The sequence below is a fragment of the Dermacentor silvarum genome, chromosome 5 (genome assembly GCF_013339745.2).
Source record: "Dermacentor silvarum isolate Dsil-2018 chromosome 5, BIME_Dsil_1.4, whole genome shotgun sequence".
In the NCBI taxonomy this organism is placed as follows: domain Eukaryota; kingdom Metazoa; phylum Arthropoda; class Arachnida; order Ixodida; family Ixodidae; genus Dermacentor; species Dermacentor silvarum.
The window spans coordinates 24,730,725-24,753,136 of NC_051158.1; the positions used below are offsets into that span (position 1 = coordinate 24,730,725).

Sequence of the window (22,412 nt, forward strand, 5' to 3'; positions counted from 1 at the left end):
ACTCCGCAGTGATGGATGAATTTTGACCACCTGGGGATCTTTAACGTGCACCCAATGCACGGCACAGGGGCGTTTCTGCATTTCACCCTCCTCACCGGGATTCGATCTCGCGACCTCGTGCTTAGCAGCGCAGTACCATAGCCACTAAGCAACCATGGTGCGTGGCAGCATTCCTCGGCATGACTTTCTATACCGCTTGTTGACAGAACTGCATCCATTTTAAATTCTTCAAAGACGCGTGTCTTCACAAGACGCGTCTGAACCTGTAAAATGCCACAGTCGATCTGTCAAGTCCGTCACAGTGCAATTCCGCCCTCACCCCTCCTCCCAAGGTGTCACGTCAGGTCACCCTCTCCCTCCTTTATTCCCCATCTCCACTTGTGACAGCAGACATTTCCATCCACCTCGCCACTCTTTCATCCTGCCTCTAGCCACATGGTAACTGACGGACACTGCGGGGTTATGCGTGCATGAGCGATCTAATGCTAGCACATCAAAAGACGCAGTAATGTCTGAAACCGCAAGCACGAAGATGCGAGAAATCCGTGTACTATTTGTCCTTCCCACAGTAGCAGAGGATTGCATCACCAGAGTAATTTTGTACTAATGTGTATACTATAATGGACACTGATAGGCTTACTTTGCCACATGTTCAAGATAGAGCTAGAAACGAAGTTATTTTGTATGAATTTAGATACCCTAAATACCTGACAGGGTATTGCATAAAGGGATTAGAAAAGGCCAAAATAGGATTCAAAAGGGAGTGTTATTATCATGCAAGGAACTCTGAAACAGAATTACACGGGCAGGTCACTTTATACAAGGAATGGGAGTGTAAACAATCAATTGAATGATAAGAACAGTTGCTGTAGGAATATAGCAATTTTTTTTTTCGATAGCTACTTTACATTAATGATTTTCATTAAGACATGCAGACGTAGCATGCATGAACACAGCGTGCATGAACACATACACGTTCTAGGAGCAGCACTTGGTCAAGGCCACTGTTCACACAGGAAGACATTGCGGGGCCCTAAATGCATTGGAGGGACAAACTGTTCCGAGTGGTTAGTGTACACACATTTCTTGTCTGTGGCGCCCAGAATAGCGTGTGGCTGTGCCAGATAAAAGAATGTTCCCAGCAGCACTGCGGCATTGTCGGAATATAATGGTTAAAATGGGGATGTACATCAAGCTCAATACCCATAGCAACTTCTATTTTGTGCCCGTTCAAATCTGTCTCTCTGTTCATTGACTCCACAGTTTCTCGCTCGAAATGCACATGCAATATGTGCTTCGACACCCTGAACTGTAAGCATTTCCTTTCGTTCCTAATCCTTTCTTTCGGAGTGCGAGGGCGCTTGTTCCTTACCTGGTCCTTGCCACACTCGCAGCACAGCGACATTGCACAACGGGGCGACTTCCTCCTCCTCGGCGGGTGCTGGCCCGTCTTCGTCGCACCACCAGGCTGCGTCGGGCCTCGACGACCTGCTGGGTCTCAGCCTGGGGGCCACGGGGGGCCCCAGTGGGGCCGAGCCCCCGTCGGTGACGGATCCCTGGGGCATGCCGCTCTACGACGGTGCACAGGTGGGCAGAATTCGAAAGTGGTAGCAGAGGATGAAAGAACGTAAAGAGAAAACGGATAAATACAGTGATGGCTGCAGTGCATCAGCGATACAGTGCTGTACGTGTCTTTTTTGTGCCTCTCTAAGACCCTCATGGGTCTTGGAGATCAAAAGGTTGCGAAATAGGTATATATTTTTAGGATGGTGTTTGGATAGCTGCAGATGAAGTGTTGATAACCCTGGTTCGAGGCTGGGAGATAATCAAAATGGCCGCAGTGGGGGCTTGAATTAATGCCGTTTCAGGATCTGCAGTCACGGGACAAAAGCCTTAAAAAAATTGGACGACACAGAGCTTTGGCGTTCAAAATTTCAGACGTTCCTTCTACATTAGCTCTATGGGGTACTTGGTGGTCCCACGAAAGCGTCCTAATTATCAGGCATGTCCGAAAAATTGGGCATTGACTCTACTGCAGTATGAATCTCTATCGGGATTTCAAAGGGAATTTCACTTTGTTATATCTATCATTACGTTATAATGAGATGTTAATATTCTTTACCACAATGAAACGCACTACACGAGAGAAGGCACACAGGACACAACTCTTCCTTTGTACCTTCTCTTATGTCATGCGCTTCTTTGCGCTAAAAGCTACTAACATGCAATATCAACTAGCCTACCAATCTGTTTTGTTATAATGACGTTTGCCTGTATATGAGTAGGCCCTGAGTTAAAGCTAGCTCTTAAGCCCTGCCGTCCTTAACGCTTCTTGTCGGCCCTGAGGGTAAAGTAAATGACTGAATGTAAGTGGCATGGCTGGTAGACAGAATCATTTTCCAAAGTGTGGCTGTCTCTTTTTCCATCTCTCGCGAACCAGGCTGCTGCTCCAGACCCATGGTCATCACCCACAAGCAGTCGTCCGAACACGGCTGGTCAACCAGGCGACCCTTGGCAGTCGCCTACTTCCAAGCCAGGTATGCACTCTTTTGGCGAGGGCCTCGTTACGGTGCTGTATGCAATGTGCTAACCCCGTTTCATTCTTGGTAGGCAATGCTTTGAAGGCTAGAGGCTTCGTCACATGTCAAAGAAAGATATTGGGATCTCGTTAATTCGAACTTCCGGTTTATTTAACTGACATCGTGGTCCTGTCAAAATTTATGTGTATTTCACTGTGCGGAAACGCCCGATAATTTGAATGCGTTAGCATTTGCGATGGTGAATTCGAACATATTGCACCGCCGACCCTGCTCTCAGTAGTGCGCTAACTCATGGGGTGATGCAACTCACACGATGGGAGCAGCTGACTGCTGCTTCAGTCTCCTGTTGCCAGTACTGTAATTTGGCGCATATAACCCACACCAAAAATTTTGAAATGTGACGGTAAAGTCTAGGTGCGGGTACTGTCAACGAAAATTTTGCCTTGAGATGTGGCTTCACGGCAACACGTGCCACGCTGCCGTGAAGCCACATTTTTGGTACTCGTCGCTCGTGTGTTAGCGTAGTGCATATACGCTGCCTAACGGAGCGATTTATGTAAATTCTCCATTTCATGAGCTACATTTAATTTTAACTCTGTTTAATCCAAACAAATTTTCGGGCCCCTTTGAGTTGATATTATTGGGATTTGACCTGTATTAGCCGCGAGATCGAGCTATAGGTGGCAGCACCGTCGCCACGGTATGGATAGGCAGTTGGTGGCACGCATTGAAATGTACAGTCGAGTGCAAAAGTATAGAGACCACGAGAGCGGCGACGAAACTGTATCGCTGCGCCTTCTGACGGCTGCGCGCCTAAGTTCGAGAGTATGTACCGCGCACGCGCGTTGTCTTTTTGCCTGCCAGCCTGCTCATTCGCTCGATTCAACCGCACGCGCACTGGAACGCTGGAGAGAGCGCAAGGTGCCACTTCTGCAGTCGCCCTGGAAGCGCCTGAGCGACGATATCGTGGCAAAGCTACTTCATTTGTACTGCCAGGGCTCTGAGCGTGCCACTCTCTACGCCTTGCTTCTAGACTTTCTGCGGTGCGGAAAACATGCCTTGCAGGCGTCACTTTTTCTGAAATCGAATTATCTGATCAGCCAGCAGGGATGTCTTTTGTGCTCTACTTGGGTGAACTTACGCATGATGCCATTATTTGTGGTACTCGGTCCAAATATCATGCGCCCAGACACGTGCATGAAACCACCGAATATCGAGCAGCTGGAGATAAGAGCCAGGGAAGAGAACGGAGAATAAGCGCAGTTTATTTTTTTTTCTCGGAAGCAGAAAAAAAGACAGAAAAACACGACAGAGATGCATGGTGGGTGACCGCTTTCAATACTTGATCAGATTCCCATCGGCGGCAGTCACTTGCGCCACACGGAGTGAACCACTAAATGAACCACTAAGTGACAGTCGGGCAATTTTACTTTAAGAACAGAGGGAGCGATCTCACATAGCGAGCATGGCACGTGCCGTCACTGATCTCATTACGGCGCAAAGAATGCAGCTCAAGGCGAAATGCTTCTTAACATAGCTAAAAAAAAGGTGTATATCATTGTCTATGACTGTGCTACAACCACGGAGCAAACCGTCTTTATAGGATACCCTCGCCATGCATCCGCTTCTAAACGTCTAGCGGCTATCAGACAGTGCACAGTGCCATTCACATTATGCGTGGCTGAGCCTGTGTCCACCAGGCGGCGACTCCGCTTGACCTCGCGGCTAATATCTATGCGTTGTGTAACTTTATGTATTAAGCCACATACTTTTTTTTGTCGCAAAATATGACGCATTTGCTACACAGAAAGCATTGCAGATATGAAACAATCGTAATTCCATGAAAATAGCACTTGTTTTTTTTTTCTTTTCTTTTCATTCAAATAGTTACGTTTGATCAATCGAATGGTTGGTCTGCTGTTTTGTCTGGCGTTCTTTGTTGAGGTTTGGATGTGTGTTAATTCCAGGAAGTCAGCAGAATTAATATTTAGTCTTTCAGTACGATGTCGTAGCCCTTGTGTTTGACCCAATCAGTCAGTCAGTTAGTCGGTCAGTCAATCAATCAATCAATCAATCAATCAATAATTCAATCTATTGTCTGGAGCAGCGAATCATGGAGACCCATGGTCGAGCAGCCAAGACCCCTGGCGATCATCAGCCACGGGGCCCACAACCAACGGAAATGACCTGGATGAGTTTGACACACTGAGCAAACGATCGGCTGCTACCAGCCCGATCTCAGGTGGGTTAAACATTCTATTCTTTCATGCTTTTTGTATTACATAGTCTTTAGGGGAAGAGTCAGAATTTTACAATATTTACACGAATGTGGGACCACGTTTTTTCGATCCTTCCGAAAATTGTCAGTATGGAACTTGCAGGATGGCTTAGTTTCAAGGAGATATAGTGTGAACCGCAAACAGGCATCAATTGTCTCATCACTTGGTGCCTGGCTGAACAAGAACTCAAACTGACGTCAGGTACTGCTGTAGCTAACGTAAGCGAACAATGTTCTGTGATAGTGAGCATTGATAATTTGTCTGGGGGTGCACTGTTAAGAGAAGTTCTTGCAGGATAGAGGCATATGGATATGTTAGTCTTTTGGTGCTTTGAAGGATCCCTAATAATGTACAGTAAAACCTCGATAATTCGAACTCGGTTAATTCGAAATTTCGGTTAATTAGAAGAATTTGAGCGGTCCCGTCATTCTCAATGCAAATTCTACCGGATAATTTGAATGGCCCGCGCGGCTCTATTCGGATAATTCGAAGTTTCCGGCTAGTAGCAACGTGCGGCGGTTAGGTTAGGGCGCTCCGTACAGTCGCCAACCGATTTTCCGAGCTCGTGGGGACTGAAAAATAGTCCGGAAAACTCGTTCGGCCGAAAAAAAAGTCATTAGTGCGGCTTTAAAAAAAATTTTTAATAATGCCCTGCCTCATACTACGCTTGGAGAGAATCGACTTGCTTGGATTTGCGCAGCAATGACGTCGTCTCCGTGTACAGTCGACACGAACGCCACCGCGTTGGCGATCTCCGCCAACGGAGTTCGCCATGGAGATCCAATAAACGAGCTTCGCACCGCTTAGCTCTCGCGAAGGTACAGGAGGTAGCGCCGATCACTGAGATATGGGTCTCCGAGACACCTGCTGGGTGTACACGCCACGTTCAAAATAGCAACCGAAACTTGAGAGAAAAAAACAAAAAAACTCACTGACATAACACGCGTGGTGTCAGCGCGCACGAGCGAGCGCGGCCGCCGCAGCCCACAGCGAGCGAAGGTTCGTGCGGTCTATCGCTGCGAGCGGCAAGAGCACAGCCCATACGAAAGGTCAGAGCCGTCTGGAGATCGCTTTCAAGATACGCTGCGCACGAGAAACCGCTCCGGCGCTAAGTACGCAGTTGTTAGAAGAGTAGAAGTCGCCCGAGGGAGGAAGTCGCCTCCGCCGTGCGTTCACTCTCCATGAAAGCGCGCGTCCCCCGCGCGCTGTCACTCGCACATACGGCGGGCGCGCGGCGATGATTTTATCGCCCTTGGACTTTGTATGGATCCTCAGGGCGGCGACGCCGACGGCGAAAATCCGCTTGAAGTGTTCATATAATTGCTGTCGCAATAAAAAAAAAAAAAAAATCCCACAATAAATGGTTACAACGATGGCATGGCCTCCGAGACTGGAGGATTGCGCGACCTCTCTATTGATAGCGCGCGTTCTAATCTTGGAGGCTATACAGCGAGTCACTGGAATTCAAGCCAGTGCAAAATCCAACATGGCGGCCTCCAAGATTGGGTAGCGCGGCTAGGAAAGAGCGATTTAGTCCGCAAAATCGAACTTTGGGGTCTCAATTCGTCCGAAAAATTGGGTGCGAAAATACATGAACTCAATGGGAACCCTGATGGTGCATTTTTGAAGTCCGGAATATCCAGCAAGTCCAAATTTTTGGAGTCAAGCACCACCACGCCCGCTTTCGCGGCAGTTATCGATTCCGTGAACATCGTCCGCAACTTTGTTGAGTGCAGTGCGGGTGATATTTGTATGCTACGTTTTTTGAGCCAGCTGGAGAGCATGGCACTAGGGGCGGCGAACCAGCGCACCAAGTAATCCCGCATCGGTGATTACCTTGAGTAATTTTTCTCGGACATGGAAAATAAAGGTGATTTTTTTTTGCGGCAAGTTCTTGCTTGTTTTCTTTTTTTTATTCATTTCGGTTAATTCGAAAATCCGCTTAATTCGAAGAATTTTCGCGGTCCGGCGACCTTCGAATTATCGAGGTTTTACTGTAGTTACATAGTCACATCTGTGTTTCCATTGCACCATATTGTTTTTTTTTTTTTTGTGACCAACTGTTGGGGTGCACTTCCAAGGCTTAAGAAGGATGCATTTTTATGCTTTACGGGGCGGGGGGCATGTTTGCCTCAAGGACTTAAACTCAGCCGTTCAATGTCCTCTTGCTAGTAACAATTTTACTGGATGTTCCGCTCTTCTCTTCTCGTGAGTGGCCAAGATTGGTAGTGTAGCAATGTTTCGAGCCAATCGCAATGAGTGGGAAGGTTGAAAAAGGAAACGAATGGCTGTGCAATACGAGCCCTAATCTTGTCTCATGTGTTGTACGCTGTCTTTAGAGTGTTTGTCCATGTAATTGCCTGGAGTGGCATTCGCGTTACTTGACACGAATGCGCTGAATCAGCATCGCAGTAACTACTGCGCACATTGTCAATAAAACGATTGTTTCCGCTGGAAAAACTAACAAGTTCTGCCTGGCTGACCTTGCATGAAGGGAGGCACTGAAAAGGTTCAATTACCGTATTTACTCGAATCTAGGCCGACTCCGATTCTAAGCCGACCCCCCAAAAGTTCAAAGTCAGAAAAAAAAAAAAAAAAACTTACCTCGAGTGTAGGCCGAACGAAAAAAGCGAAGACAGTATTCGCAAAATGAAACAGCATTTATTAAATTTGAACACGCCGAGCTCATTCTATGTCACCATCGCTGCTAGCCTCGTCGCTATCTTGCTTACTGCTGACATCTTGAAACAGTGCGCTATATTTAGTACCATCCAGCGCATTAGAGATGCTGCATTTTGGAAGGAGCGCACGTTGCGGCGCACGCAAAAACCATCTCCCGTGGCCCCCTCCAACGACAGACCGATGCCGAAGTTCCGCCCGGCTTGAACGTTTGATGATGCCTCTACGGCTAGCACAACTACCGTATTTACTCGATTCTCATGCTTCCTCGATTGTAACGCGCACCCGTTTTCCGTGAGGAAAAAAAAGTCCTTTACCAGTACCGCGCACCTCATGCTTTCAAATAGAAATACAACTTTCTGTCATTTGGAAAAATAGATTTGCTCCGGATGCACTGAAGTTGCGATGAATAAAAAAAGTTGCAGTTTCGCCCGAAAGGCGATGCATCGAATGCGATAGCAAATTAGTAGACCGCTATTAACAAGCGCGGTGTCACTGGCGCACAAGCAAACATGAACACATCTCGCTCGTTGACCGCGGAAACGAACTGTCAGAACGCTGGAGACGAAGCGCGCCTTCGTGCTAGCATGCCTCTCGCTTCAACGCGGCGAAAACACGGCGCGCGGCGGACTTTACCCGTCGCAGATTGCTTTCAAGATAGGGCCAAGCCTGATCGTATCGCCGGAGTGGATCGTCGCAGATTACGTCCTGCTTCGGTCCACTGAAATCGTTCCGCATTGCTTTGCTGGCGAAAATCCTCTCCTCCTGTTTGCGCCAGTCCCGCTTGCAAGTTTCGGATTCTTCGAACGCCCGTGATGCGGCCTGATTTTTGTCCGTCTCCGCACAGATGATCACTTTCCTTTTAAATGCGGCATCATGATGAACTCCGCACTTCATGCTGATAGAGCAGACGCTGAGAACGTGAATACAGACGGTAGACTATTGCCTAAGCACGTGTACTGCACCACACGGAGGAAGCTTCCGCATGCTACGGTAGCTAGGCTCGACGCGCGTGCGAGGCGGCCATTTTGAAATGCCGACGCAGATTTAGGGTCGTGTTGAAAGTGCACGTTAAATTAGAGTAAATACAGTATTCGTTTAGAAAGCGGCACTATAGTGGCATCGCCCATTTGGTGACATTACGATAACGCCACGCCGCGCGCCGATGCTGCACCATACCGATACTACCGATACGACGCAGGTCAAAATGGCGACGTCGCTCGTGTACTTCAGTTGGCTACTGGCGCGGCTAGTAGCGGCTGAGATACTGACTTTTCTAGATGGCGCTAACTATGCACCATATTTATCAGTTTCAAAAAACTGGCGTGTTTTTTTAAATCCTCGAATCTAAGCCGACCCTAGAGTTTCGTATGTGATTATTTGAAAAAAAACTATCGGCCTAGATTCGAATAAGTACGGTAGCTAACTTTACTGCTGTTTCGAAGTGCTGGGCAGATAAGTGTGACCTAAGAGATAAGAGCGATAAGTGACATAAGTGATGTGATAAGTGACACAAGACAAGTGTAAGTGACCGCGGAATTACTCTTGGAGGGAGTGCGAAACGGAACTTTGATGGTGACATGCCTTTCATTGTGATGTCTCCTTGCGCTCCCTGCTACTGTCATGATCTTGAGCAAGGTTAAATTTTGTTATTCCGAGACGTTAAAGGGGGTCCTGAACCACCCCTCGGGCTTGGTGAGGAAACATAGTCCATGGATAGCATATGCTGCTGTGAACATCTCAGCCAAGTTTTGCAGTCATATGTGATGCGTGGAGCTCGCAAGTGGAATGCTAAGTCATCTTTCTCTCAAACGCCCTCTTTTCAACAGAAGCCTGCCTCCTTACTCTCTTCTGGAAGTTTTATTTCGTAATAAAGTGTATTCCCATATGCGGCTGCTATTGGCCAATAGCTGACGTCAATCAAGAAGGGTGTTGCGATCAGTGCGTTTCTTCTTACTGTTACTGTGTAGTATACTTATTGACGAAGCTCAGTAAACAGACGGAAGTAAGCGAAAATCTGCTTTCGAATTTCGATAATAATTATACTTCTGGAAGAAGCCGACCATCGTCTGCTCACTCTCGGCCATGGCCGCTCGCGCAGGAATTAAATTTTGGCCACCCTGCTTATCGGTATTGTAGCCGTCGGGTCGCGCTAATTTCGACTAGTTTAGACGCTCAACTAGCCTCAAACCACGGGAAACTTGAGGCCAGACCACACGCATGCTTGCCAGTGGGCGCTCACTCCAGGCCGCTAATGCCGAAAGATTGTGTTTTCTGTGAACGTATGAACCGGTAAAAAAAAAACAAAAGCGTAACAGTATTGGGTCATTATTTGTGTTCTCAATTGCGAACGTTGGCGTCGGGAATAGGTTCCTATCAGCAAGGTTCTACTGTATAATGAAATATTTCGGAAATGTTTATCGTTGATATCAGTGTGTTACACCCTGATATCATTTATATGTTTTAAATGGATATCGGGGGGGGGGGGGTATGTAACATAAACATATTCGTGTCAGATGTGACTTTGTTATAGCAAAGTTTGACAGTATTGATGTCCCCCTTACAACCTGCAAAACCTTTGGAAGCTCTGTGTGTAAAGAAGCATGCCTCGATCGGCAACCCGTAGTCTTTCCAAAGTGTTGTGACTGCGACTTCTCCTGTGGTGCTGTCTTGTCTCTGATCTGTGTGTTTTGTGTTTTATCTCTTCCCGCTCCCTCTTTCCCATTCCCTTGTGTGTCTACCATCGTCATCTCACACCCTCCTCGACACCATTGCGCGGTGCGAATGGCATCTTGTCTGCGACAATCACTGCGCTCACCTCCAAATGTGCGGCATCACCGTGGTAACGGTAACGTCTCGTCACACCGATGCGCATTGTGTGCTCTCGTCGTTGTTCGGGCGGTCGCTGGCAACGTTTACGGTGACACCGTTTTTGTTTTTCCTACTTCTCTCTCGTGCATTTCATTCCCTCGCATTAATTCATTTTATAAATCGGTTGGGTATGTGCTGGTCATGTCCTGTGCTGAATGCTGTCATCGTGCACTCTTCTTCTGTTTTGTCTTGCCTCGCATTTCACATTCTTTCCTCTGGTATGTATGGTACCTTTTGATGCCTTGGAAATAACGCTGGTATGAATTGTGCTTATGATGCACGCTGTTTACGTCATCGCAAAAACAATATCTCAAACTGCCTGCAAAACTTATAATTAACTGCACATGCTTTTTTTTTACTGTGGCATTTGCAACACTTATGTCGCTTTCATTACACGGTTTCCTTACCATTGTAATGCTTTCTTACCACGTTCGTCTTGTGGCCCCCATCTTGTCGTCTTTCTGTCGCACTGAACATGTCTCGTTCCTGCTATCTTTTCAATGCATGCTGTCAACGCACTCTTAAAAAAAATATTGCTACGTATTTGCGCGCCATGAAATGAAATTGCAACCATTGTGTAACAAAAATGGCATGTGGTGTTCCAAAAAACGCATACCATGAATGCCCTGCGACACGAAATACCCTGACTAAACTGTGCATTGTCTCCGGGGCGTTGTCCGCACGTGCGCGCTTGTAGAACAAACTGGGGCAGTGGGCGATGCGTTGGCATTGGGCGGCCTGCGCCGTGCCTTGCCTTGTGCAGAGGAAGAAGAACTGAGCAAACGGAAAACGCCGGAGAGCTTCCTAGGTCCCAATTCGAACCTGGTGAACTTGGACGCGCTCGTCACGACACGACCCGCAGGTAAGCCGGGCAGTCTCGCCAACAACGAAATGAGGTCAACGCCAATTCATGTAGAGCAGAGTGTGTAGCAGAGTGATGTGATATCGCGCGTGATGAAAGGGGGGGGGGGGAGGTCCTTGGTCTGATAGCTTGCTCGGAGAGTCGGGAATTGTTGCAACAGCATACGTCCCGCGTTCTAATGCTTTGCTGCGTTATAATAACAGTCAAACCTTGTCATGAAGGACTCGCGTTTAACACAAAAACACCTCTGTAGCTCTCTATCTGCGTTTCTGTTGATTGCGTTGTTGTGTCAACATGTACATTGCGCACAGAGTATTGACAAGACTGTAGGATGTTGGGGTTAAAATTCTGCTGCAGGAAAGGAGGCAAATCGGCACTGTACAGCTGGAACAAGGCTCAACGCTAAGACACATACACATGCACTTAGAAACAAATGGGTGGTGCGTTTTCATTGTGCGTTCCCGCTACACGGCACAACCACAGTTACTCGATCAACAACCAATTAGCCTCTGCATAACATTTCATTCCTTTACAACTTTAGTGCTCCTGGTGGCAGCCACATTCTACGTTAGGCTGTTGGAAGCACATGTGAGGAACTCTTCAAGAAAACATTTAAAATGTAAACTCCCCTGCCTTTTTGCAAAAGCCTTCCAGCCAACAGTTTTTCTTTTCGTTCCCTAATTTTTTTATGTATCTACTTAGTTCTAGTTTTAAATGTGTAGCATATCATTTCTTTCTTTGGGGAAAATTTGAAACCTATGTGACTAATTGTTTTGGAAATGGTACATTTATGAAACTGTAAACAGAAATAATGAGAAACACAAGTACATTTTTTTTTCTGGGGGGATTTTGAACTCTATAAGACAGCCGAACTATAGCTGATACAATGTGAATAACATTTAAAAAGCGCAACCATGTTCACCACTCCATTGATTTCAATTCTTCCACACCACCTTTCGAAGTCTCGTACCAAGCAATCAAAAGTTCAAACGTGTTCCGCCATAATATGAAATGCAACGTTGTTACCTCGGGTACGCTTGAGACCAATATACTCCTATGCCAGTTTTAACCACAACGGCTTTCACGGATGCGAGATGTTTAAGCAAGACTTTACATCTTTCTTCCGCAGGGCCAGGTACGTTGGGTGCCCCAGCACCCACTGCCGCGAACCCGTTTGCGGCACCACTCTCCGCACCAACGCCAGGCCTGGCAGCGCCTGCCACGGCGGCAGCGGCAGCAGCAGCAGCAGCAGCAGCCAGCAATCCGTTCCAGGCGTCCAAGCCGCCCACGATCAACCAGCTGCGACTGCAGAACAGCAGCTTCCCGCCGGCACCGGTCGCCCCAACGACGGCGACGCTCCTGACGCATCCGGCCGCTACTGCCGCCCTGGTTCCACAGCAGCCTTTGCCCCCACACGGTGGCTACGTAGGCCTGCCTGCTGGTGCAACTGCGGTGGGCCAGCAGAACCCCTTCCTCTGAAGGAACCTGCAGCAGTAGGCAGGGGTTCTGTTTCGCACTAGGACCGCGAAAACAAAAAAGAAGCGCGAGAGTCGGGCCCGCCGCTGCCCTGCCCGGCAGTGTCTCTTCTTTTTTTTAAATAACCTTCCTGTCGCTTTGGAAAGGCCCTTGTTTCTTCTTAATTGGTGTGTGCAAAGAGAGCTGAGATGCTGTTGCGCATTCCGCTTGGTGCTCGCCCGTCTTCTTCTTCTTCGAGGTGCGAGCGGAACGCCAAGGTTGCGAGTGGCTCCTCCTACGTGGTGAACTGTGAACTTTTTTTTTTCTCCCTGTTTCATGCAGAGCCGGCCAGACTGATGAACTCGCCTGACTATCGAAAGAGGCTCGGTGGATCGATGTAGTGTGTGCTCTATCTAGACGTTTTCCTCTGCAGGTGTGAAGGTGTACGGTGGGAGGTAAAGGGGTTGGTTGGAAAGCAGAAAGTTTTAATATATATAGTATATATATGTGCGTCAAATTGAGCACGGTTCCAGTTCCGACCCGAGTCTCCCAAAGGAGGAGAGCGGTCATTCGCGTGAAATCTCGGAAGTGCAGGCGTCGTTTCTCCTTTTCCATCTTGAGAGAGAGAGAGAGCATTTACGAGCGGCGGGCTAAAGGATTCGCCACGTCGTCACGACCAAGCAAGCTTGACTTCTGGCCCGGTCGGAGCGATGTCGGACCACCAGTACGACCAGCCCCCGTCATTACTGTCTCACAATAACAGAAGAAACAAGAAAACTTGCATTTCATGAACTAGCTCTGTTTTATATTTTTGCCTTCCCCACCTTTTTTTTTGTTTTGGAGGACCTCACTATGTTGTTTTGCTTAGGAGCAAGGACGAGTCGGTGTCAGGCATAGTTGACTGATGCATTCCCACGCGGTGCTCACTGACGATGAATGGAGGCAGTTCTAGAGCATTGCGATGCCCTGCAGACTCGGGAAGGGAGTCATTGCTTTATGGAGGCAACACTGAGCAAAATTGGGAAGGTTATTGCGCCTGTTAACATCTGTTGAAGGCGTTTTCCCTCCACTGCATTCATTGCTCGAGTTGGTGTTCGTAGCTACCACATTTACCATGAAAGAGACCCACTAGACATGAAACGGCAAACACAGGCACAAACTTTCATCTGGTCTTCATTAGCCGGCAGAGTGAGATCATAGAGAGAGGCCGTGCAATCCATTTCTGTGGTATCCCAAGACATTTCTTTGTGGTCTAGCTCTGTGCATATTCATGATGTATGCTTATGAAGCTTATGTTGGAAATTGGCACTCGTACCTGTCGTTTTATGCCAAGCTCTTTTTGTGCTAAATGCCGTAGTTGGGCAAAACTTCCCTTTTTTTTTGGAAACTGAATGGTGTGACCCATTTCTTGCCGGGGTGTCTATGTCGAGAGTTCTTGTAATCGTGGGTAGCAAAGCTCTTCTATCCGATAACCGCTCTTGGGCTTGCACGGATTACCCGAAGCTGCCGTGTCCTGAACGGCTGATGTGCTCATGATTTTGCTGGGCCAATGTTTCAAGTGTGGTTGGTAGCAAATGAGCCGCGTTTTACTTAGAATTACGAGAAATCATCTCGTGCTTTAGTGCAAAAGGCTGCAGTTACTCTGTGCAATTTGATTGTGCACCATGGCTCTTGGGGCTGGGAAGAAACAGCATTTGCTCTGTTCTGTTGAGGAGACAGGGCGTTGAAAGACTGGCCTTTCTTTTTTTGCATTGAGTCGCGTAACTAGCACAAAATTTGCGTAAGGGCACGTTTCTTTTGTTACCCACCCGTGCCATTTGTGGAAGTTCTGTCCACTCATTGGTTCGCGCAGCCTTTCTCGTTTTGCCGCGATTGAAGCTGCTTGCAGTGGTTGCAGCGGTTAACGGTTTCGTACGCTGTCCTGCAGGCGTACATACGTACGTACACTGGCTGGAGAGGACTGTAGCGGAGGCTTTTTGCACTGAAGAAAGAAAAAGTTGTGCACACCTGTGGCTATCACTAGTTACGCTTTTCAATCGAGCACTTTTTACTGTACCACTGATATAACCAGCCTTTGACACGTACGGTGGTCTGCGTGGATGTTTTTTCTGACACTTTGAAGTTTGCCGTGACATGTGGACTCTTCGGCGGCGAAAGTGAGCATTTCTTTCTGTCCTCGCCATGTTGCTTCAGCACGAGGCCGGCTTGTGTCACTTTCGAGAAATGTGTCACTTTTTCAGAGTGTGAATGTGCTAGCATGGATCCTTTGTATCACCTGTTCCTAGTTAAAAAAAATAATTGTGCTGAAAGCTGTGCGCCGGCGTTTTACATGCTCTAATGTGGACGTCTCGTGTCAGGCTTAGTGTACAAAGGTGCATTGTCTCTCTTTGCTTTTACAAGACGGGGTGGGCTTTGGTAGTGCACGTGTGAATGTCAACTGGGCCATGATACAAACTAACGGAACGGGCAGAATAGGGGCACATGCCGGTGTTGTTTCTGTCGTAGCATTGAGGAGGTGTTAGTGCGCGTTTTAGGAAGCTTGTTGCGAAGAATTGTAACCTCGTATAAGCTTGTACAAAGTTGCCCGAGGAGGGATACAAACAGATGTGTATGTGTGTGGGATTTGTTTCTCTGTGAGGTGGTGTTCATGCCATGTCATTGGTCTGGTTTGTTAGAATTGAGTTGCGGAACCAGGGGTGCTGTGGCATCTTGCCACGTCGAAAGGGTATGGTAGATGAACAAAGCACACAAGCTTCCACTTGATTAATGCAGGACTTCGACACACTTACGTGTGTAATTCAGTTGTGGAACATCTGTAAACGTTAAGTGAGCCACCCCGAACAGGCTAATTGCTGATGTGGCTTTTAGAGTGGCCGTCGGCCGGAAGCTTGCTGGCACATTTACCATCCTCTGCTTTTTAGTTTCGGTCGGCATATGGTCTTGATGAGAGTGCCATTGAGATGTGTCACGAAATTTGACAGACATTGTCTGGTATGTATTTGGCGCGATAATCACCGAAACCTGCTTTGCAGTGCTGTCTTGAATGAAGCATGTTTGTCTAAACTGTGAAAGTATGTTATGGTCTAACGAGGGTTAGAAAGAAAAACACTTATGTTTACTGCATGTGAAGACGTTTTCCTCTAATGAAATGGACTATTTCTATTTACAGAGTTTTATTGTATAGCTTTTATAAATATAGAGATGCTAATTGCTTATTCTGCAAGTCCTTTGAATGAAAGGTGCGTGGCTTGTTGATCCTTTTGTAAGACACTTTGTTCTTTTTTTTTCTTCTGTTATGCGTGTGTGGGTGCAAATGATGGCATATCTGAGTGCATTGCAAAATTCTTTTTGGATAACTGAAGAACATTGCATGGTGTATCTGTTGCAATGCCGGCCCGTGCTAACATAAAACGTTGCCGAACGTTCCGTCACCTCTGGAACTGAGGAAAAAAAATCTGCCATGTGTCACTCAACGATACTGGGGGGAACGCAGAGAAAAAAAAAATAAAACGATGCGCAATGTTTGATGGGTGTTTGAGACACGCTCTCACTTGCTCGTACCTTCACAACCACATTCAACTTTGTTGTCGTTAGCTTGTTGGAGGCGACAAAATTGGGATGCAGGGCATCAGAAATTGAATGAGAGTACATGAGAGCCTACAGGCTAAGGTAAATCTCCACCTAAAGTGTAACACTTTCAATTATGTCAAAAGCAGAAAGTAACCAATACTAGGAAACAACACACTCACAGCTGAGTAAACAATTTCTTCTCCAATGCAGCTGTTCACTCTTGTGCATGACGAAACCACATTGCACATTTTTCTATTTCTTTGATAGTTGCGGTTGCTTGAGGTGACACCTGCCGGTCTGCGAGCGTGGCTGTAATAAAAAAAGTATTGTGCTAACTTCATCACAGGAACAAAAACAGTTTTAGTTATAAAGGTACTAGACAAAAGTTCAAAGCAAGGCCTACCCTGCAAATTGCTAGACATGCAGCTTTGAGTTACTGGAAATGTTTTGAGCCATGTGACATTAATTTTGTTTGAACCTTGGGGCTCAATTCTGGACATTCGACCCTTTTCTTGGAGGCGTGATGTAAGCGCGACGCTTACAAAATGGAGCTGATGTCCTTTTAAAAGTATTGCGATGCAAGAGCATTTCTGATGCATAAACTGAGTGCAGCTTCAAGAGCTGTAGTCTCCTTTGCTACTATGATTCGTGATTTGGCAGGGACTTAACACCCATTCGAAATCGGCTTGTCGCTCACCAGTGCATGCCTGTGAACTGCTTCAAAACGTTTTCTTTTTATAAAAAAAGTTGCGTGCATCAAACAGGGTGGAAGTAGTTGTGACAGCAAGTTCAGGTATCTCCTTTGCACGGTGCCACTGAATGATTACGAACGAACTGAACAACATATCTAGCTTTTTCATCTAACTTTCCTGAGGTAGGTGCTCTAGTGGAGCAAGTGGCAGCATGTTCTGGAAGGCTAGATCCACCTATAGCCATCATCATCACTAGTATGCAGGCCACTGTAGCTTCAGTATTTCTCCATGGAGAAGATCTGTCTAATAGCTTCTTCGGGTGTGAATTATGAAAGACTGTCATAAATGTGTCAAACTTGCACAACTTCATTCCAAGGCACTTGATGCTACACTGCAGGAAAGGCTAGGTGGTAGGATGGTGCTTTGTGCTTTTTCTGGTGATTCGGCGTAGTGTGCAGTTATTGTGCAGTCACTGTTGCTCAGTTTTTGCTTTAAAAAACACTAGAATACACTAGAAGAAATTGCAGAAGCACAAGAAAGGGCACAGATTCTCAGGCTCTCCGGCACCACGGCGGGCAGACGACTCCTAACAGAGATGGGCGTCCCCCCGGCTAAAGTCAAAGACTCCTACCAGGGCCTTCCGAAAGAGCAGAAAGACCACATCATCATATCCCCCGCCCCACGCAATATGCATCCCCAGCGCAACGTGGAAAGACTGAAGGCCAGGGTCGTGGCGCTCCTACGCTGGGCGGCAGAACTTCCTGGCGGCAGCTGCTTCGTTGACGCGGCCCAATATGGCAACAGCAAAAATTTCGCAGTAGTGTCCATCACCCACAAGGGTTCGACCGTTAACGCAGCTTCGGTACGAAGCACGTCGTCATGTGCGGCCGAGCAAGTGGCCATTGCCTTGGCCCTCCTGGACGAGAAACATGCCAACATCTTCAGCGACTCCAGGGCAGCCATCCGCGCCTTCAGCGTTGGCGCCGTGTGTAAAGAAGCCTGTCGCATCCTCGACGGTAAAAGCATTGCCACCTACACTCTCACGTGGTTCCCCGCTCACATGGGAACCATCATGGGAGGCCCCAGAAACCTCAACGAGCTGGCCCACTCCAAGGCGCGAGGTCTCGCTTTCCGCGACCATGGAGAACTCCCCGGCCGGCCAGGAGTGGTGGAGAACAGAGATCAACCAACAACATACAATGAAATTACGCAGTACTTTTATCTCGGCAGGAGAGACTTTCCCCTTCCTCACAAGAAGTTAGAGCGCAGGCATTGACCCTCAGATTATTGCAAACACGCTCGTATCCCAGCCCGGCTTTATTACACAAGCTTATCTCGACACTTATGCCAGTAGTTCTTGCAGGCACTGCAATGACTTCGCTAGCTTAGACCATATGCTCTGGCGTTGCCCCTCGTTACGAGGCACGGAACAAATAAATGAGGACAAGTGGCTCTCCGCTATCAAGAGCCCCGATGCCGGGGCGCAACTATGGGCTGTCCAGAGGGCCCACGATGTGGCGGTCGGGCATGGCCTGACTGTCCCAACGTGGGAGCGGCCCGCTGCGCGCTGAGTCGCGTACCTCAGGACGTTCATTAAAGTTTTACATCCATCCATCCATCCATGCTTGAAACACATGCACAATGTCATTATTAGGCTGCACGCATTAAGAACGAATATCTTTTTCAATACACGGCTGTCGAAAATCCCATAAAACCTGGTAGTACCTTCAGCAAAGCGGTCGGAGCACATTACTTAGAAGTGAAATCAATGCACGTTCAGCTTGCGGAGGCCTCAGTTTACATGAACCTCAACGTCCGCTGCTTATTCTTTTGAGGAACTGCAAAAACAAGTTGCGAGCTCCACAAATGTGACACGGGCTCCTCAGAGGAAGCGCCAGCGTGTCGTAATGCAGAAATCTATTCAAGGAGTGGCGTACTGTGCTTAATGTGATCATAATTCAGGCCATGTATAATCACATGGCACGCTTCCATTTCTTGCCTCAGCTAGGTTCCTTACAATGGAAGGTGAGCGAATAGGGTGCGGCTCAACATAACCACTACGGCGTGCCTCAGAGGTAATCAAATGGCACGTAAAATCCCAGAACTTTGCATTTTATTCGTGTAGAATAATGCAACCAATATAATTAGTTACCAAAGTTCAACGCAACTATGTTTCAGTGGATCGGAGGGAGGAAAATACAATGGCCAGCACATAGTCGTAATGTATGGGAACATATGCGAAACCTTTTCGCAGAATCGTTCGCAATTCCGGGCGACACCATGTATTCATGGCCAACAGTTATCAGACAAGACAACATTGCCCCGCATCATCATTTAGAAAACATTCGACTTGCTCATTTTGCTTCCCGTGGGATACTCTGAGCGTGAACGAAAATAGTGCGACGTTTATTCCCGGAACCTTCCGCATTTGTCGTCACGACGAAAGAGAGCGTGTCGGATGCCGCAGCCGTGAACTTGCACGATAACAAAAAACCTGCACTCACACCTTTCGCCAATGAATGCGGTGAGCTAGGCTACGCAAAATTTGAGGTGAAGCACATGCCACACTTTGAACAGGCAAGGAAAAAAAAAAAAAAAGGATGAAACGGCCGCGTTCAAGTGAGCAACGCCATTCCGCGCGACATAATAGCTGGTTTCCACAGCCTTACCACGTCTTGCGCCAGAATCACTGGTTGGTAGGGGTCACCAAGAACGACCTACTAAACTGAAATTGAAACAAAAGTAATATTTGTTTTGGGGCAGCAAAAATATTTGAAACGGAATATTTACTCGTATGACAGTATTCTGATTAAAATTTTCGAACATTTCGTTTTTTCATATAGGTTTTTCTAGTTTCAGCGTTTGACCCCTCCCCCCCCCCCCCCCCCCCGCGCTCCCCTCATTTACGCTTCAATCCATAGAGTTTCTCACTATAACTCTATGTGAAACTCTATGCTTCAATCGTGCATCACTAACTGATATCTCTGAGGATAGGCTTTGGCTCGCTTTTCGTTCCAAGCTTCGCGACCAATATATTTAGATTGACCTTGGTACTACACGTGTTCGCGTCACGAATACCGTCTGATTACACAATGTTCGGCGAGAACATACACAACAGATAGAGCAACGATAACAATCATGCAGGCGTGTCTTGCGCTGAGCGGCAACATTTAAGTTGGCGGGTGAAATGCAGACCCCGAGAAAAGGACAAATGAGTACGCGTGTCAATATTTTCCTTTGTGCGGAGGATTTGCCGCAATTCATACGTAATAAATTGTTAAAAAATAATGAAGCAGATCGCACACACTGGAAAAGGGGGGGGGGGGGGGAGGGGCGCATATACTGGGTACACACCGCGCCTTTAGTTCCTGTAATGAAACAGGATGCCACGGTGCTGCTTATGCTTCCAGAGGGTATTTTTGCATCGTTTGGAATCGTAGCCTGAATCGGCAGATTCGTAGCAAGATATACCGGGAGCGGCTAGGAGAGCAGCTTCTTCTGCCGGAGCCCAAACTTGGATATTCAAAAGCAAGGTCATGGTCCAGATAAAACTACAAGCAAGATCTGATAAAGAATAGAAGAAAAAAGCATACAGCGGGATGTTGGAAAGCCTGTTTGAGTTAGCGAGGTATCAGCAGTAACGGGGGACTCCCGACGCACGACTAATCCTCCCGATTGTACAGACACGGCCACGCGTATCCCGTAAAACTGCCGCAGCCGCATTGCGAAAAAAAAAAAATTCGCCGACGATTACGATACTCCCTAATGCGGAATTTAAGCGCAGCTCTATACGTGTTTTCGTTTCGCGATATATTGGCTGACGCGGACAATCTCTCTCGTGCGGCACGTTGCAAACGGAGCGAAGTGCGCCGTGACTGACTCGATAATTTGGGGATCGCGAGAGCCAGCGCTGTTTCAAAAGCCAGACGCGCGCTTTCACCGAGTGCGAACGCACGGCGGAGAGCAAACGCGACCGTCGCGCGAAAGGCCGTGGGGGAATTGGAGAGAGGGAAGGGAGGTAGGCGACTTCGTGCTGCGGCACCAACGGCGCAAGGGGAACTGGCGGCTCAGTCTCGCGCGCGAAATGAGGAAAGCGGGAAGGCAACGCGATAGGGAGGGGGTGGTCTCTACTCTGCCCACAACTGCCCACTTGTACTTTGAGCGGCTGCGGCCGGTGGCCCGTACCGTATCTTGAAAGCGATCTGCAGATGGCTCATAGCTTTGTATGCGATGTGCTTTCGCCGCTTAATTTCCGTATAAGCGATAGACCCCACGAACCTCGCTGCTGCTGCGCTTGCTCACGACAGCGTTTTGATAGCGGTTGTTTGCGGTCGTCGAGTGGGATCGTAGAGTGTTTGCTTGTGCGCGCTGACACCACGCTTGTTAATACAGTTAGTAAGCGAATCTGTCCTAGTTTATACAGCCGATAAAACTACTATCCTTACTCCGTATAGCTCCCTACTAATTTGCTATCGGAATTGATGCTTCGCCTTTCGGGCGAAACCGAAGACTTTTTCCTTCTCACCCTTCCGTCATACCCTCCTCTCCACTTTCACGTCTTCCATCCCCCTCGGCGCTTCCCGTTCGCTTTCATCTTTGGCTGTGCTCTTCGCTCGGTTACACCGACGCTCGCCGCAGGAACTGGCACAAAGAGCTGCGCCCGCGCCTCTATTTTAACGGGATAACATTAAGGGCCCCGTGTCGCAGAAAATCCGGCGTCGGTGTCGAGGTCCGTGTCGGAGAAAATCATCCCCAACCACACCGACCGCGCAGGCCCTCCGCGTGGCACAAGGTATTAGTAAAGGAAAATTGAATTTCTGACAGTGAAACCCGTCAGAAAAATGGACTTAACGACTTAACCACAACCTTCAAACTTGTTGGCATCGGATTGTAATTTGAATGTACGCGAAAACAATTCTGTTACGCGGAAACTCAAACACCAACCCCTTTCCCAGCATTTCTACCATACCAACATCGACGCGCTCGGGTAGGGTACTTGCGAAAATCATATCCAGATGACGCTCGCATCTTCGGCAGGTCAAATTGGGACTTAGCCTGCCTAATGCGTTCTGGACGCGCGCGCGTAGGGGCAATAGCAAACTATTAACAAAATAATAAAAAGGGTCCTAGGGCCTTGATATTTTAATATTAGACGACTTGTATTGCTCCTGGAAAAACGTCTTCCCAGCAATGCATTTCTGTTTAGAAGTGAAGCTGACTCTAAAGGGATCGGTGTAAGCCTGGTCTTTGTAAGCTCGCTTTCCCACGTTCTGTATTGCAGTGAAGCCTACTCAAAGAAAAATGCGATCCGAACGGGCCCGATAAGGCTATCGCATTCCACGTTTAAACGCGAAGCTTAAGCGTCCTCTGCTTTTTTTTTCAATGCCTGTGCTCGATCCGAAATGGGAGCCGTTGGTGCGCCTTAGTTCAGTGAGTTACTGCGATGTGACAATACTCAGAGGGT

At 47.7% G+C, this 22,412-nt stretch overlaps 1 protein-coding gene across 4 annotated transcripts in view; it reads left to right on the forward strand.

Moving 5' to 3' along the window:
• Positions 1–16,213, forward strand: part of LOC119453101 (epsin-2) — a 39,512-nt gene extending 23,299 nt beyond the window's left edge. For 3 of the 4 annotated variants that reach the window (XM_037715098.2, XM_049667543.1, XM_049667542.1), the window contains exons 7-11: positions 1,395–1,587; positions 2,441–2,537; positions 4,648–4,782; positions 11,067–11,231; positions 12,361–16,213. In XM_037715098.2, coding sequence (XP_037571026.1) covers positions 1,395–1,587; positions 2,441–2,537; positions 4,648–4,782; positions 11,067–11,231; positions 12,361–12,710 — 940 coding nt within the window. In that variant the 3' untranslated portion in view covers positions 12,711–16,213. The remainder of the gene's footprint in view (positions 1–1,394; positions 1,588–2,440; positions 2,538–4,647; positions 4,783–11,066; positions 11,232–12,360) is intronic. The other variant, XM_049667544.1, reaches the window with a different exon arrangement.
• Positions 16,214–22,412: the final 6,199 nt, after the last annotated feature.